Below are 14,933 nucleotides of genomic sequence, written 5' to 3' on the forward strand. Positions count from 1 at the left end.
GACACTGAGGTCCCCACCCTCCTAGCAAGGCTTCTAATGAATGTGATCTTCTCCTCGTTCCTCTTACTTTTCAGGCCCTTCCTCGTCAACCTTTCAGGTTTCCTCCTCTTGTCCAACCTGTGATCCTTGGAGGCCCCAGAGCATATCATGGCTCCTCTCTCTGCTATTGGACTGTGCCGACAGCTCCAGCCAGAACCTTCCCTTGGACTAGAGTCCCACTTGTCTCCCTTCACCTGGTTGCCAAGGAAAAGTCTGTGGCAAAGTTTGAGCTTTATTAGGGGGTGAAACTTCAGGGAAGCGAGTTAGGGAAAAAGGGAAATGAAGCGAGAGCAAATACAGGTGGTATGTTCTTGAACTGACCACAGTGGCTCACAGGCTACTCAGGAAAGACCAGATATGCTGGGGACAGTCCATCAAGGGGAGGAAGAGCAACTTCTCTGCTGACTAGTCCCCGCCCATTTCTTCGTGTCACCTGGGTAGCAGGTTGTGGAAGCCAGTGCCCCTGGGAGAACAGGTCAGTGAAAGTGGTGAGGAGAAGCTAAAGCACGGGGGACAGAGGAGATCAGAGCTTTATGACTACAGGGATGGGACACACTATTGCTGTGACATTCTTGCTGGGAGCCAAGGCTTGGGAGCAGGTATGGCTGAGCAGATCACAAAGGCTCAAAAGCTGGGTCCAGGTCACCCCCAACCCGCTCCCCTCAGCCTTCATCTCAGATACAAAGGGCAACTCCTTCCTCCCAGCTTCTTGTGCCAGAACCCCCGTCACCTTTGGCTTTTCCTCTTCTGTACCTTCAGAATCTACCCGGCACCCTCTCCCATCCACCCTGCGCCAGCTTCCCCTTCAGCTGATACATGGGTGCCGCTCTCCCTGCTTCCACCCATGCCTGCTGCATCCCAGCTCAGAGGAAACTTTCAAAAGTCCCAACCACTATTTCTCAGCTCCAAATCCTCCAAGACCTACCTGTCACAGAAGCTGGGAGTTAAAACCATGTCTTGAGGACTTCATGCTGACTCCCCTTCACCTCTTTAACAGCCCCCCCACCCCTCCCCAGCTCCAGGAATCCAGTCTCCTCGCTGTTCCTGGAATATCCTGGCCCACTCCTCTCCTGGGACCTCTCTTTCTAAGGAGCCAGAATCTGGTCAGGAGGAAGCAGCTGACCAGAGGAGGGCAGGCCTGTCCATCACTGGAAGTCTAGCAAACACACTGAAGGCAGGTTCTCAAGTCACTTCTTCAGCATTTTATTTTAGTCTCGAGTTCCGAGGGAGCCGACCCACAAAGCCTCTGATGGAAGGCCACGTGCTGAACAGAAAGGAGCTGCGGTGTCGGTGACCCTCTGAGAGGAGCCATGCCTGCACCTGCCCTCCCTGTAGGGGCTGAGCAGGGTGGGAAGCTCAGCCTCGGGCCTCTTTCCTGAAGGGCAAAGAGCACACAGCCTCAGAGGCCACCTACAGTCACTGTGGCTGTGTCTAGCCACAGCGGGGAGACAATGGCCTGGTCTCAAGGATTTTGTGAGACAGAGGAGCCCAGCCAAGCCTATCTCCTTCCTGTGTGGGGAAGTGGGCACCAGGGTGTGAGATGGGCAGGCGGCCACATCCTGAGAAAAGCAACAGCCTAGCCTGGCCTTGTCACTCAGTCATTGAACATCAACCATGAACCAAGAGGTCACCATTTGATTGCTGGCCAGGGCACATGCCTGGCTGCAGGCTCAATCCCCAGTAGGGGGCGTGCAGGAGGCAGCTGATTGGTGTTTTGATGTTTCTCTTTCTCCCTCTCTAAAAATCAATAAAAACGTATTTTAAGAAAGGGGAAGGGACAGCCTAGGCTGTTCCTACTCCTTCACCTGCAGCCCCACAGGCCTCAGCTGAGGAGGCCATCAGGGTGCCATCAGCAGGCTCCCTGAAGAGGAAAGGGCCCCATGGGCAGTGGCTGGGGAACACCCAACTGAAACACAACAGGCTCTTGCTCTGCCACACACTGAAGAGTGCTAGGTGCACTTTAATGACTTCCCCGACCCTCTCTCTAGCCAGGCAGCCCCCATGGGCTCTCGCTGGCCGCCCTCTAGTCGCAGGAGCCATCCTTCCAACCGTCACGCCAGCGCTCATCCACTTTAGAGCAGTCGAAGTCCGGCTTGCCTAGCTTGCGGTTCACCTCGTTGTGCAGGCGGCACAGCCACTGGGTGAAAGATGCCCGTGTGCGCGTGTCTGGCTGGTTCCTATATATCCTGTGGGGGGGGAAGCACATGGAATATGACAGGCAGTGGTCAATTCAGAGACGGGATGCTGCCGTAAGCTACACCCGGGTGTAGCTCATGTCCTAAGTAATTCCCAGAACAGGGCTGAGCGGGAGTGTCCAGGCTTGGTGGAAGCCTAGGCCAGCTCAAAACCTCACTTGGGAGCTGGATAAACCCTCACAAGAGCCCAGGGCAAGGCATTAACACAGATAGGCAACTTTCCAGCCTCATAACAATCAGGAAGCCTCACCATGGCCCCAAGCAGAAAGGGTGGGGCCTGCACAAAGGCGTAATTAAAAGCCAGACCAGTTTCTTGGCACACAGAGCTCTGGTGCCTCAGCTCAGCAGGAGACCTGTCCTAACGGCCCAGGCTTCAACTGGCCCAGGTTTCAACCGGCAAGGGCTGCCTTGCCCCCACATCCAGCCAAGAAACGCCTATGGGTGCCAAACGGCCCCAGGCTACTTGCCCTTTGAGCAGAAAGATGGCTGACGATCCAATCCCCTGTTGTGGTCCCTGCTCTTGGCAACTCTGCCATTTCTGCACCTATTTCTGAGGCTCTCCTTTATGACATCCGTCAAGGGCCCCGGGCCCAGGCTCCAGGTGGGATGCGCTGCTGCTTGCAGGCAGTACAGAATAACTCACCTCTTCCTTATGTCTTCTGCGCACTCCTCACATGGGTAAAATTTGGAAAACAAGTGTATGAGTTGGGCCATGTCTTGCTGTTGTTCTGGGGTGGGCAGGTCGGGGTAGTAGGCAGCCAGGGTGTGGAGGACGGCCCAGCTGTGGCGGCCCAGTTCCTCACGATCCGGAGGACAATCTTCCCTAAATTTGCTGCCCCGCTGCGGAAGGAGGCGGAGGGTCAGTTCAGTCTCCCGTTCCAGAAGCCTGTGAAGCTCCCCTTTTTTCCTCCCCGGCAGGAGGCCCAGACGCCAAACGTTAGTCTCTGGGGCAGGTCGGGCCCTTGTGAGGCTGAAAGAGTAAAGGCCGGGCCTGCCTTGGGGGCAAGGTTCAGGACCAACCAACCCTGGGGGCAGTGGGATCCGGAGGCCGGGGCGGGAGGAGGAATCGTGTGCGAGCCGGGGCTAGGGGTGGGCAGGGCTTGCAAGCCTCGGAGGAGTGGTGGCCCCAGCCTCCCCTCCACCCCCCGCATCTGCACCTTCTGCTGCGTCCGCATCCACGACTTGAAGTCCACGCAGGCCCGGCAGTGCCGTCTCCGGGAACCGTCCTCGGCGGCCTGAGGTTCGGGGGTCGGTGCCAGGGCTGGAGATGGGGCCGGGGCGGCGGCGGAGTCTCTCCGTCCCGCGCCCCGGCCGCGCGCATCCGTCACCAGGTCCTCCATAGCTTCGGAGCGCGCGCCGCCGGGCAGGAAGGAGAAGAGGTTCCCGACCCCGAAGCGCCCCCGCTCGCTGGGCGCCGCCATGTTGCCCGCGCAGTGCCTGCCGGGCCAGCCGGGCCTCCAGAAGGGCCTCCCAGTCGGCCTTCAGACCGCGTGCGCGCAGCCACCGAGCGCGGCCACGGGAGCCCGGCGCGCTCGCCGCGGGCTCGGAGCGGAGGCCGGGCTGAGCGGCGCGGGGTCTGGGTCCGCGCGGAGGCGGAGCCCGGAGGGGGCGGGGCTGGAGCCGGGCCGCTCCCGGAAGGAGGCAGAGCCTGAGGCTGAGGCTCGGGTCAGGGACCCGCCGGATTCTCGGGCCCCGGGGCTGAGGCGGGGCCAGAGGCCCGGGTGCTGCCCACGCCCCTGGGCCTTGTCCCGCGGCCCGAGCCCGGCTGGCGAGGTCCTCGGCCAGACGCCCGCCTCCTCCAGGAGAAGAGCAGCGTGTGGTGGAAGGTGGACTCGGACGGCGGCCGAGGCGAAGTCCGTGTTTCGACCCCCAACGCCACCATGGCTCCCTCCGACCGTCCCGCGTGCCCGGAGCCAACACTGAGCCTTCCACCCGGAAGACGCCCGCAGCCCGCTACGCGGCGCTATGGCAACGTGGGCGGGGCCTGAGCGCAGAGGGCGGGGCGCCCTGGGGGAGGTCCCGGGGGCGGGGCGGGGCCTGTGCCTGCAAAGGAGGCGGCGCCTCTGAGCTTCTGCGCGAACCCGCCTGCGGGAAGCAATTAAACACAGGAAGCAGTGCCTCCGGGAACTCTGCTTCTGTCCCTAATCAGTCTTCCCGCAAATAAGTGTGTAATTGCCTCATCTGTCCGGACACTATTCCCGGCGCTGGGCAGGGCGGGTATCGACATCCAACCCTGACATCCTAGTCCTGAGGTCAAGATGGGGTGGGGTGGGGGCCATAAGAGGGCGTGGCAAATTCAGGCGGCCTTCTAGAGAAGGCGACCCTTATGCCGAGGCCTAAAGGGTATGGAATCAGCTGAAGGGGGCAGTCATGGACGAGGCTGGAGGTTCGGGACAAGGACCCGCCAGATTCTCGGAAGTCTCAGCATAGGCTGAAAGGCGGTGGGACAGGACCTGGGGAGAAATCCAAAGGTGGGCTGCAATGGGAACTGGGAATTTATTCTGAGAACTATGGGAACAGTTTTGGGTAGGGCTACCTCTATCTGATTCCATTTCTGTTTTTGTAAAGATTCCTCTGGAGAGTCAACTTCATGGGAGCAAGTAAGGAACATGGGCATTAGGTGTGTGTGGGGGGGGGGGGAGTTGTAGTTGCCCAGGTGAGAGATAAGGGTGGGGGCTATGGAGAGGGGAAGAGTGGAAAGGATCCAGGGTTGTGGGGAGTGTAGAAGCAGGGGGTTATCATTGGGTTACTGAGGGGCCTCGGCAGCCTTCTAGGTTCCTGGCTGCTAGTAAATTGGCTCTTCCCTAGCTTCTATCCTTTGTCTTCCAGGGGAGCAGGGTCTGTTCCTACCTGGACTCTGCCAGGCCAGATGCCCTCAGCTTAGCCCCCCCTGAGATTGGGGAGAGTGAGACAGTTGGGCTAAAGGCCTATACCAACAGGTGTTCACTGTCCAGGCCAAGACCAGTGAAGGTTTGAAAGCTTCAGAGCGAGCCGCTGGAGGGACACACAAAAGCCCTTTGTCCACGCCAGGTGGTTTCCTGGAGGGATGCCCAGACACTGACTCCTCCCTGAAGGGTTTGGGGTGGGGTCCCAACACAGAGCTGGCGGCCTCAGTAGCAGGAGGAACACTGTGCACCAAGGTTAGATGGGGCTCCAGAAACCTCCCCGGTGAGAAAGAGCAGCCCGGAATTGTGGGCACCTGCTCTGGAGACTAAGGGTCTTCTCACCATCCAGTGGGGGAATGGTCACTCCTGATCTCAGAGGCTGTGTTTGCAGTAACTTGTAATAAATTATAATAAATTTAGAGGCAACTCTCAAAACCATCCTAGTCAGCCCCCCTTCCCCCAGTGCCAGGGACTGTGGAGAGGGACCACCACAGGGAGGAAAACCTCCCCAACACGTACAGAAATACTAACATTATTCACTTAACACAAACTTCCTCCTTGGTGTCTTGGGGACATTGAGAAATCTTCCCTCCAGTGTGAGGGCGGATTAAGCCCTTCCCAATGACAACCGTGCTAACTGTCCAGGCAAGTTCAAAGGCAGTGCAGTGGGGCACACCTTGGAGGGAGGCTCTCACCAACCCCAGCCAGCATTATGCAGGACTGGGAGAGCAGGGAGGGGGGTCCAGGCCCAGCGGCACTTTGATGGGCTCTTCCTTCTCCACCTGCCATGGCAGCAGTCCCAGCCCCTCCACCACCTCTGTGCCCCCCCTCCTGCTCCCCAGATCTTCAGCTGGAGGCCAATGAGGAAGCTAAGAAGGACAGGGGGAGGGCAGTGCTGCAAAGACCTGGCAGGTCTGAGCCATCAGGGGAATTCCAACCCATCTTCCGGGTACTTCACCTCGTCCGTCCCTGTGCGGTTGGGAAGCAGCAGGTGATTACCACCAGCTTCTGACTCCAGAAGCCTACGATCTGGACCCGAGGCCACAGCTATGGTGGGCCCTAGGCACCCAGTGTCAGTCCGGGCAGCAGCTCTGGTGCAGATAGAGAAGCTCCAAGTAAGTGCTGGTCCCTGTGGACCCTAGGAGGGAAAGGGAGGGGAGGAGGAGGGAGGGAGGGAGGGAGGAAGTTCAGGGCCCAGTCCCTCCCAGGTGCCCCAGCCTTTCCTCCAAACAGATGTTCGCCTTCTCTGTGTGCTGGTCGGATGACAGCAACACCTTGGTGCGGAGAAGCTGGGAGGAATTCAAGAGGCTCCATGTGAGTGATCCTGGGACTTCCTCTAAAGGAGCTTCAGCCCCACCATGCCTGCCCTAACTGTGCCGGCTTCTAGCCCCTGCGATCCCAGGAGATCCCCCCGCCCCCCCACGGTTACCCAGTGGGCCCTCCAACACCAACATGCCGGTTCTCTCCCTTAGAAGATCCTCAAGGAGACCTTCCCGGTGGAGGCCGGCCTGCTGCGGAGATCCGACCGAGTTCTCCCCAAACTCCCGGGTCAGGCACCAGGGGTTCTGGGAGGAGTAAGGGGAGGGGCAGGAGCAGCCACCTGGTGCGGGGAGCCCTGGGGTGGGGTCCCATGTTCTGTCCCCTGCGGTCCCCACAGACGCATCTACATCACTGCTGGCGCGTGGAGGGCGCACAGGCCGCGGCCTGGTGCGCCTGCGGTTGCTGGAGGCCTATGCTCGGGCGCTGCTGGAGGCAGAGCGAGTGTCCAGGGGGCCGGCGCTCATCGCCTTCTTTGAGCCACAGCTCCAGGACCTGGAGCCTTCACTACCGCCCGGCAGGTGCCTGGCCCACACCTGACTCCACGGGAAGCATTTAGGTGGTGGGGCTGAATGACGGAGAAAGGCAGCACCAGGCTGGGTGAGGTGGCAGCCCATCCCCACACCTCTCCTGTGACCGCCCTTTCCAGCCTGGTGATCCTGCCCGTCCAGGAAGAGCCCCCACCCCGCCCTGAGGGCCGTCTTGCCATAGGCAGCCTGGAGGCTCTGAGCCTGCACTGTCTGCAGCCCTTCAGCACCCAGGATACACGGGGCCAACCCTTCCATGCGCAGGCCCGAGAGGCCCTAGACGTGCTGCTGCGACACCCCTCAGGTGGGCTGGGGGCTTGACCTGCTGCAGCCAGGATCCCAGTGTGCCTGGGGACCTGAACCCCGGCCCACCTTTGTGTACAGGCTGGTGGCTGGTGGCTAACGAAGACCAGCAGACGGCATGGTTTCCTGCTCCCTACCTGGAGGAGGTGGCCCTGGACCAGGGACAAGATGGGAGACAGCCCTTCCGGAATAGCGGTAATGAGACTAATCCCCTCCCAGTGCCCCCCCCCCCCCCCACACACACTGCTGGGCAGGGTGCAGCAAGACTGGGGGACAGAAAGCACCCGACCCAAGGGTGAGATGCAGTGGAAGGACTAGGTAGTGGCAGCAGTCTCCTAGTATGTACTTGGGCCCATAGAGGGTGTTAGAATGGTCGCTGGCATTAGCAGAGACACAGTGAGATCGATGAGGGGACAGAGATGGAAGCCCTGAGCTAACCACCAAAAAACCCACTCCCAGGCTCCCAGTTCTGTGCTTCCCAAGCCTATGAAGGCAGCCAGGCCGACGAGCTGTCAGTGCCTGCGGGGGCAAGAGTGCGCGTGCTGGAAACGTCGGACCGAGGCTGGTGGCTGTGCAGGTGGGGCTCTGGTGGGGGAGGGGCAGTCCATGGGGTTGGGAGGGCAGGGCCAGGTGCTAACCAGACTGCCCTCCTTGCAGGTTCGGGGGCCGCACAGGGCTCCTCCCCTCTGTGTTACTGCAGCCAGACGGGCTCGGCACGCTCCTGAGCGGACCGGAGTTCCATTCTGGGGCGGAGCGGGGAGAGGACAGGGCGGGGGAAGCCCAAAGCTCCCCCAAGGCCCCCCAGGTCACGGCACTTCCTCCTACCGTGCCAGCCCGCCCCCTGCTGAGTGCCATTCAGAACCGCTGCTGCACCATCACCCGCAGGGCACTGGGGAGGGACCCACGGAGTCAGGGACATCCTTGAGGGTGTGTGGAACCACATGGAGAGAGTGCTGTGTACCCCACCACCCCCAGGGCAGGGGGAGGTGCATTTGAGGGTGGGACTCGTGGCTGGCAGGGCCAGAAAGCTACACTCTCCCGTTTCCTCTGAGTGAAGTGTCCATGCTGAGGGGCTGGGCCTGTTGGATTGCACAGGCCAAGGCACAGGGATGATGCTTGGCCAAGGCTGTAGCCTGGGACCTGGGGTGAGACAAAAGCCTAACGGACACAGGGAACTGGGATAAAACCTTCTGATGTTTTAACAAAACACAACAATAAAAAACAAACCAACAAACAAACAAACAACCTTGTGGCATTCAGAGGGCGGAGGGGGCGGCGGGGAGGGTGGGCAGCTTCATGGTGTGCCACAGGAAGTCCAGGAAGGTGGCTGCCTGCAGGGTCCGGCTGAGCCGCTGGAAGTGCCGCTCTGGGGACGACAGAGGACGTCAGGGGGTCCACGGCCCGGCCAGGCTGCTCCCGCCGCCACCCAGGGCTGTGGCCATTACCTGTGTAGGGCAGCAGGGCCTCGAGCGAGGCCTGCACGCCTTCGAACGTCAGCAGCTCCTCCGGGGCCTCGTGCCGCAGGAGCACGCCCAGCACGGCCTGGGCTTCGTGGCAATGCCGCGAGTTGGTGTTCCACGTGACGCAGAAGCGCAGCAAGGCCTCTGCAGGCGAAGGGATGGTCAGACCTGCCTGCTGGCCACCCCATCATACCAGTCATTGTCCGGCCTCTACCCTCCTGCCCCGGACCTTTCTGGTCTCGCCGAAGTCGGAGCACGGTGGCTTCCAGTTTCTCCAAGGCCTCAGGGTCCCTCCGGATGGCTGCAGGAGGAGGGAAGATAAGCCGCAGGGAAGGAGCAGGACAGACCTGAGAGGACCCTCCCCCCCCTCCAGGGCCGCCTGTCAGGCCCCTGAGGTAGCACTGACCCTGGATAACAGTCAGCACGGTATGGGGCCGGTCCAGGGAGATGGCCAGGCCCAGCGCCCGCAGGTACCGCTTCTCCTGGAGCAGGTTGTCCAGTTCTTGCTGCCTGGCGGGGGAAGGGAGGAGAGGGCCATATGGCTGGGGCTGGAGCTGAAGGCAGAGCCATGAGGGAGCTGGCTTAGGAGTCAGCAGACCGGACCTGAGCACTCACTGATGGTGACCTGTGTCAGCACTCCAAGCCTCAGTTTCCCCCCGTCATAAAGCAGGGGTGATGCTAATATACCCTACCCCGAGGGAGAGGGTGACACTGACGCATGGGAGGGGGCACTCACAGGAGGCTGGTGGGGACTCTCCAGACTTACTTGACCACCTGCTCCTCCCGCTTGGCCAGCTCCTCTGCCTGCTCCATCTCGGTAACATCCTAGGGTCAGACTGGGGTCAGAGTGGAACCTCATGATGCCCTGCCCACTCTTCGCCCACTGCACCAATGCCCACACACCTTCCAGAGGATGACACAGGAGTCACTGGCGCCGGTAAGAGCACGGTCGTCCAGCTGGCTGCAGTGAAGCCCCCAGACCTTGTCCTGGTGGGCATCCAGCGTCCTCACGCACTCATTGTTCTTGATGGTCCAGAGCTTCACGAGCCCATCAGAGCCGCTGGGTTTGGGATTGGAGGGGGCTCAGCGCTGGGACCTGTCTCCCAGCTCACCACCCCTGCCCTGTCCCCAGCCCAGTCACCTGGACAGCAGCTGTGTACCCCGGCTCACAAAGGCCACCTTCAACACAGACGCATCATGCCCCTCGAAAGTCTGCAGGGTTGACAGGGAGGGTATGAGACAGCATCCGAGAGGGACCAGGCCTGGGGTGGGGGGCGGGCCTGGGGTGGGGGCCGCTTACCTTAAGGCAGCTGAAGTCCTGCAATGCCCAGAGCTTGACAGTGCCATCAGCCGAGGCAGTGGCCAGCACCTGGTCCATAGGTGAGAACTGGACGCACCAGAGGCCACGCCGGTGGCCTGAGAAGACACCCAGCAGCTGGCACTGTGGCAGGGCCCAGAGCTTGGCTGTGCGGTCCTGTGAGCCTGTGGCCAGCAGCTTGTCATTGGGAGCGACAGCTACACTGTTGATGTCCTAGTGATGGCAACAGGCGGCAGCTCAGATACCCCTGCCCCGGTGAGGGCTGCCCCAGCGCCACCCACGTGCTCACCTTGTCGTGGCAGCGCTGTGTCGCCTGGGCCTGCAGGAGAACAGGGTCACTGTCCGGGGCTGTGCTCTTGGACAGCAGGACTTTGGGGATGGGCCACAGCTTCACAGTGCAGTCCTGGCTGCCCGTCACCAAGAAGCTCTCCTTCAGCCTAAAGCCCAGTGGGGGGGCAGGGAAAGGCGCCTGATGAGCCTTGGCCAGCCCAGTCTGCCCGTGCACCACAGCTCAGGCCGGCAGGACCGTGGTCCAGATCAGAGGGCTGTTCCAGAAGGCAGATGCCTGAGGTACCCAGACACTTCTCCGGGACCACTTGTCTGCACTGCAAGCCCTCGCTGCCGCCACCCCAGGTGACTTTGTCCCAACAATGGGACCCCAGGCCTACATACAGGGAGCGCCTTCTCAACTTGCACTTGTTCAGTGTCGTCCTCTCTGCCCCAACATCCTACCCCTTTCATCCACCCAGCTCCAAGGCACTTCCTAGGAACCCCCACCCAACAACGGCACTTGGGGTGCTCCTGGCCCATGCGTTCGTTACTCTAATCCCTAGGTTAAAGCTTCAAAGAGCAAGGTCAAAGGCACCACCTTCTCTCCATCTCCCTGAGCTGGGACTCCATCAGCAGGGCCTAGGTCTCCACGTCTGTGACACTCTGGCTCCCAGCCCTGGCCCACTACCTAGAGCAGCAGATGGTGCCCACGCTGTGTGTGTGCCCAGAGCCCTGAGCCACACAGGTCACTTCGCCAGCCTTGTTTATCCTCCAGATGCGAATGCTCTGGTCCTGCGGATGGGAGGGGTGAGGACAGAGGCTGGGCCCGACTTTCCCACTGGGGACCTATGCCTCCACACCTCTTGGGGTACCTCACCTTGGCACAGCTGGCAAAGAGCCACCCCTTTCGAAACACATCCAGGGCAAGGACAATATCTGAAAGAAAAGTGGAAGGAGAACGGTCAGGGATCAGTTAAGGGAAAGGGTCCCAGGAGCGCTGGTCTGGCCCCTCACCTGTGTGGCCATGGAGAATCTGGCAGGCTGACGTCTGTAGCTCAAATACTTTCAGGCAGGGGCTGTTGGAGGCCACGACAATGTGGGAGTCCTCAGGCCCAAGGAACCGCACATCCAACACCTCCTCGCTGTAGCCGGCAAACTGCAGGGTGGAGGGACACGAGCCAGGGCTCACGTGAGAAGAGGGTCTACACCCCCAGACCGAGGGCTGACCAGGGGCAGTGCTCACTTGTTTCTGCAGCTTCAGAGAATGTGCCTCGTAGAGCAGCAGGTTGTGGTCGGCAGTGACGGTGAGGAGCAGGCCAGCAGCTCGGACCAGGGTGCAGTGGGTCAGCTCCCGCCCAGGGCCTGACAGCTGCTGCTGTGTGTGCACACACTGCCCAGAGGCCGCCTCCCACACGCGCAGCACACCTATGCAGGGAGAGAGGCTGCTGGGACTCAGGTCCATGGGCCACGCCCAGACCCTGCTCCCTGCCCTGGCCCCACGCACCTTGGTTGCCAGCTGTCAGGAAGTGCAGGCCCGTGGACTTCACGCCCAGCTCGGGTGCCAGCTCCTCTGGCAATAGCACTGCAGCCTCCACACTCTGAGGAGGAGCAGGTCTGAGGTGGCAGCCCCACTCCCAACCCAACCTACTTACTGGCCCTGACCCCCCAGGTGCCCCACCTCAAACACAGGGATGGTCCTCAGGGCCTGGTGGCTCCGCAGGTCCCAGACAATGCAGATCTTGTCCCGGCCCGAGCTGGGGAAACAGCCCCCTCAGTTCCCGAGTCTCCGCCATGGCCCTCCCCGCCTGCTGAGACCTGGGCAGCTGGTTACTGACCTGAGCATGGTGTGGCCATCAGCATTAAAGCTAAGTGAGGTGACAGCACTGTAGTGGGCAGTCAGGACAGCCAGGCACGACTGGTCCTGTAGCGACCACACGCGGATGGCGGCGTCTGTGGCTGAGGAGAAGAGCAGCAGGCGTGCGGGGTCCGGGTGGAAGGCCACCAAACTGCAGGCAGGGAGGGGCGGCAGGTGAGCTGTGCCATCCCACCATGATGCCCCACTCACCCCGGCTCTGCTGCCCCTACTCACTGCACGACACCTGGCGAGCCCCGGAAGTGGTGTGTCCCATAGTGCCGCACAATGTCCCAGACACGCACAGCCCCGTCACAGCCGCCTGTGGAAACGCGTTTGAGGTGAGGGGGCTGGTGTGCCCAAAGGCCCATGCCCGCTAGCCGGCCCGTCCACCTGCTGGGGCCTACCTGTGGCCAGCAGGGTGGAGGTGGGATCGAAGGCCATGGTGGCCACAGGGGCTGTGTGTATCGCTTTCCACAGGCGGACGACACTGCCCTCTCGCCAGGCCCAATGAGCCAGCAGCAGTGCCCGACTGGCTGTCACTAGCACCTAGGGGAGGATGTAGTTTACCTAGGGGGTCGGGGGTAGAGGACCCATCCTCATAGGCTCAAAGTTTGATTGGGAAATACTGGAGCCCACCTCCCACCCCTGCCCCAGATACCTCGTCATCAGGGCTGAGATCAAAGGCAGTAATGTCCTCCTGGTCCTCCTGGGGGAAGAGTGGGCGCACAGAATGCTATGAGAATAGGCTGCTTTTCCACACCAGTCCCTAACCCTGGCTCTCCCTGCCTCACCTGCTCCAGGCTCTGCAGGATGGCCCCCGAGGCCACATCCAGGATGTTGACTTTGGTACCACAGACGCAGAAGAGGTACTTCCCAGTCTGGTCCAGCTGGTGACAGAGAGGGTCTCAGCCGAGGTAACACTCGGTAATCCCTGCCCGCCCCCCCCACTCTGCCCCGCCCCCCACGAGCTGGTACCTGCACCTTCCCGCCCTTGTAGAAAGGCTCGATCTTGCGCTCGACAGCATAGCTGGAGGGTGGACAGAGAAAGAGAGTGAATCACTTACTCCTTGGTCCCTAGTGCCAAGCCCTGTGCTGGGTGCTCTCCCAGAGGTCAACCCAATAGGTCCTTGTGACTGAGCCTCTGGACGGCAGTAGGGATGGAGTACCGGTGGTGATGAGTTCTTTTCACTGTTGTGAGGTGGGTTTTGGTATCTCCTTGTTACAGATTACTTGAGACCCAGAGCTGAGCTGGTGATCCACAGAGGGTCCCACTACAGCATATGCTGTCCAAACAGTCCAGTTTTCCCAGATTCCCCAGTGCACATCAGGCCAGGCCTTGGGGGCCCCCTGCTGGCCATGGGAAGCCAGGCCTGAGTACTGGCCCATGGCAACACACTCAACACCATCCCTGAGGTCCACCCTGAACCCTTCCCGAATCCTTCCTCCATCCCCAGCCTGGCCGGCATCTCAGTACCCAAGCAGTCCTAGTCCATCCTGCTTGACTGCCTCCATGCTGGTCCAGGTCTCACTGCACTGTCCCCTCTAGAGAGAGGTTCCAGCATCTTCACCAGCTGCCCCCCCCCCCAACTCTCTCAAACCCTCTGTCAAAAAGATCAATTAGAACATAACCCTGTCTTAAAATCCACTCCTCTCCTTACATGTTTCCAAGATCCTGCCCAAAGGGGACACTGCTAACTTTTTCTGTTTTGAACAGGCTGTTCCCTGTGGGTGGCCTGGACCTCTCTCGCCAGTTTTCAATGGCGCCTTCCACTGGGGTAAGCCGTATTGCCAAGATAGCCCAGGAGACCATCCACTCGGGCTTCTTTTGCTAGTGCTTGTCACAGCCACTGATGAAAATGATTCACAAAACACACTTATGCCATCAAACTGCGCTGCAAAGGGCAGAGCTGAGTCTGTCCCTTTCCGGACACTGAGCATTTATTAAACTGGTAAGAACAGATACTATACTTGATCTTAGCCAAAAGACGGAGAAGCGATGGGCACTGAGCATTTAGATGTTCACCAGAGACTTGGGGGAAAAACACAGGGTTCAGGGCGTCCTAGGCCACTGCTGACGGCCCGTCTCCGGACCTGTCTTCCTGCTCCCCGGAGAAGAGGGACAGCAGGTGAAAGCTCCCAGCCGCCTGACCCAAAGGTGGTGGTTCTCCGCTCCCCAAGGGTGTCAGAGGTCCCGCTCCCATCCAGAACCGGCCTCCATGTGTGCTCAGCCCGCCCCTTCCTCCGCGAGGATTTCTCGTCCCCCACTCCCCAACTGGCTTCTAATTTAATAGCCTGGCCGGGCCCCGGGCCCCCTTCCGAGAGCAGCCATTGCTGGCTCTCTTGCCTCATAACATCACTACAGCCTCCACGACCCCGCAGACCAGTCTGTACACAGTCCTCATCTCCTCCCCAAACCCGAATGGACACCCGGCCCGCGGCGGGCGCCTTCGCTCCTCCGGCTGCGAACCCCGTCCCCTCCCCGGCGGCGCCCACAGCCTCGGTGTCCCCGCTCACTTGGCCTTGAAGCGGCTCAGTCCGGCCGCAGCCTCCTCCATGTCGCCGCCGCTGCAGCCGCCACCGCCGCCGCCGCCGCGTGAGGGAGACCCGAGCCGCTCCGAACTGCAGGCGCACCTCACTGACGTCACCGCGCTGTCACTGTGACGTCACACGACCGCGCCAATGGCTGTGGCTGCAGCGGCAGGAAGCGGAAGTTGGCAGGATTGTACCCCGGCTAGGGCCGGTGGGATGATACCGACTGAGTTCA

At 60.9% G+C, this 14,933-nt stretch overlaps 3 protein-coding genes across 7 annotated transcripts; 1 reads left to right on the plus strand and 2 right to left on the minus strand.

Moving 5' to 3' along the window:
• Positions 1 to 1,226: 1,226 nt before the first annotated feature.
• On the minus strand, positions 1,227 to 4,186 carry GFER (growth factor, augmenter of liver regeneration). 2 transcript variants are annotated; one of them, XR_014794897.1, is made up of 4 exons: positions 3,392 to 4,186; positions 2,878 to 3,074; positions 1,626 to 2,225; positions 1,227 to 1,548 (listed from the first exon to the last, which is right to left on the minus strand). XR_014794897.1 is itself a non-coding variant. In XM_084882528.1 (3 exons), exons 1-3 carry the CDS (start codon positions 3,653 to 3,655, stop codon positions 2,063 to 2,065), a joined length of 624 nt encoding a protein of 207 aa, XP_084738654.1. In that variant the 5' UTR covers positions 3,656 to 4,186; the 3' UTR covers positions 1,227 to 2,062. The 2 variants fall into 2 exon arrangements, 1 of the variants encoding a protein (XP_084738654.1); XM_084882528.1 differs by having other exon boundaries at positions 1,227 to 2,225.
• Positions 4,187 to 4,327: 141 nt separating this feature from the next.
• On the plus strand, positions 4,328 to 8,305 carry NOXO1 (NADPH oxidase organizer 1). 4 transcript variants are annotated; one of them, XM_084882426.1, is made up of 9 exons: positions 4,328 to 4,705; positions 5,962 to 6,234; positions 6,353 to 6,433; positions 6,592 to 6,667; positions 6,777 to 6,957; positions 7,086 to 7,267; positions 7,348 to 7,461; positions 7,726 to 7,843; positions 7,924 to 8,305. In XM_084882426.1, the coding sequence occupies exons 2-9, from the start codon at positions 6,169 to 6,171 to the stop codon at positions 8,189 to 8,191; spliced, it is 1,086 nt and encodes a 361-aa protein (XP_084738552.1). In that variant the 5' UTR covers positions 4,328 to 4,705; positions 5,962 to 6,168; the 3' UTR covers positions 8,192 to 8,305. The 4 variants fall into 4 exon arrangements, with proteins under 4 accessions (XP_084738552.1, XP_084738551.1, XP_084738553.1 ...); XM_084882425.1 differs by having other exon boundaries at positions 4,328 to 6,234; XM_084882427.1 differs by lacking the exon at positions 5,962 to 6,234 and having other exon boundaries at positions 4,328 to 4,834.
• Positions 8,306 to 8,440: 135 nt separating this feature from the next.
• Positions 8,441 to 14,822, minus strand: TBL3 (transducin beta like 3). Its single transcript, XM_084882287.1, has 22 exons — positions 14,684 to 14,822; positions 13,145 to 13,196; positions 12,961 to 13,056; positions 12,828 to 12,875; positions 12,574 to 12,715; positions 12,404 to 12,488; positions 12,150 to 12,320; positions 11,993 to 12,068; positions 11,819 to 11,912; positions 11,558 to 11,739; positions 11,329 to 11,470; positions 11,192 to 11,250; positions 11,003 to 11,106; positions 10,334 to 10,481; positions 10,027 to 10,257; positions 9,868 to 9,938; positions 9,630 to 9,786; positions 9,493 to 9,551; positions 9,133 to 9,236; positions 8,956 to 9,027; positions 8,712 to 8,870; positions 8,441 to 8,632 (listed from the first exon to the last, which is right to left on the minus strand). The coding sequence occupies exons 1-22, from the start codon at positions 14,722 to 14,724 to the stop codon at positions 8,523 to 8,525; spliced, it is 2,403 nt and encodes an 800-aa protein (XP_084738413.1). The 5' UTR covers positions 14,725 to 14,822; the 3' UTR covers positions 8,441 to 8,522.
• Between the last annotated feature and the right edge of the window lie 111 nt (positions 14,823 to 14,933).

Source organism: Pipistrellus hanaki (genome assembly GCF_964339955.1).
Source record: "Pipistrellus hanaki genome assembly, chromosome: 4".
NCBI classification, from domain to species: Eukaryota; Metazoa; Chordata; class Mammalia; order Chiroptera; family Vespertilionidae; genus Pipistrellus; species Pipistrellus hanaki.

Excerpts from the sequence above, each read along its gene's own strand:
- GFER (XM_084882528.1), bottom strand. The coding sequence starts at position 3,655 with ATGGCGGCGCCCAGCGAGCGGGGGCGCTTCGGGGTCGGGAACCTCTTC. Across the intron at positions 3,075-3,391 it reads GGATGCGGACGCAGCAGAAG|CGGGGCAGCAAATTTAGGGA; the intron begins GTGCAGATGCGG and ends CTCCTTCCGCAG. Across the intron at positions 2,226-2,877 it reads GCAGAAGACATAAGGAAGAG|GATATATAGGAACCAGCCAG; the intron begins GTGAGTTATTCT and ends CCCCCCCCACAG.
- NOXO1 (XM_084882425.1), top strand. The coding sequence starts at position 6,169 with ATGGTGGGCCCTAGGCACCCAGTGTCAGTCCGGGCAGCAGCTCTGGTG. Across the intron at positions 7,462-7,725 it reads ACAGCCCTTCCGGAATAGCG|GCTCCCAGTTCTGTGCTTCC; the intron begins GTAATGAGACTA and ends ACCCACTCCCAG. Across the intron at positions 7,844-7,923 it reads CGAGGCTGGTGGCTGTGCAG|GTTCGGGGGCCGCACAGGGC; the intron begins GTGGGGCTCTGG and ends CCCTCCTTGCAG.
- TBL3 (XM_084882287.1), bottom strand. The coding sequence starts at position 14,724 with ATGGAGGAGGCTGCGGCCGGACTGAGCCGCTTCAAGGCCAA. Across the intron at positions 9,939-10,026 it reads AGGACTTCAGCTGCCTTAAG|ACTTTCGAGGGGCATGATGC; the intron begins GTAAGCGGCCCC and ends TCAACCCTGCAG. Across the intron at positions 8,871-8,955 it reads ACTTCGGCGAGACCAGAAAG|AGGCCTTGCTGCGCTTCTGC; the intron begins GTCCGGGGCAGG and ends CTTCGCCTGCAG.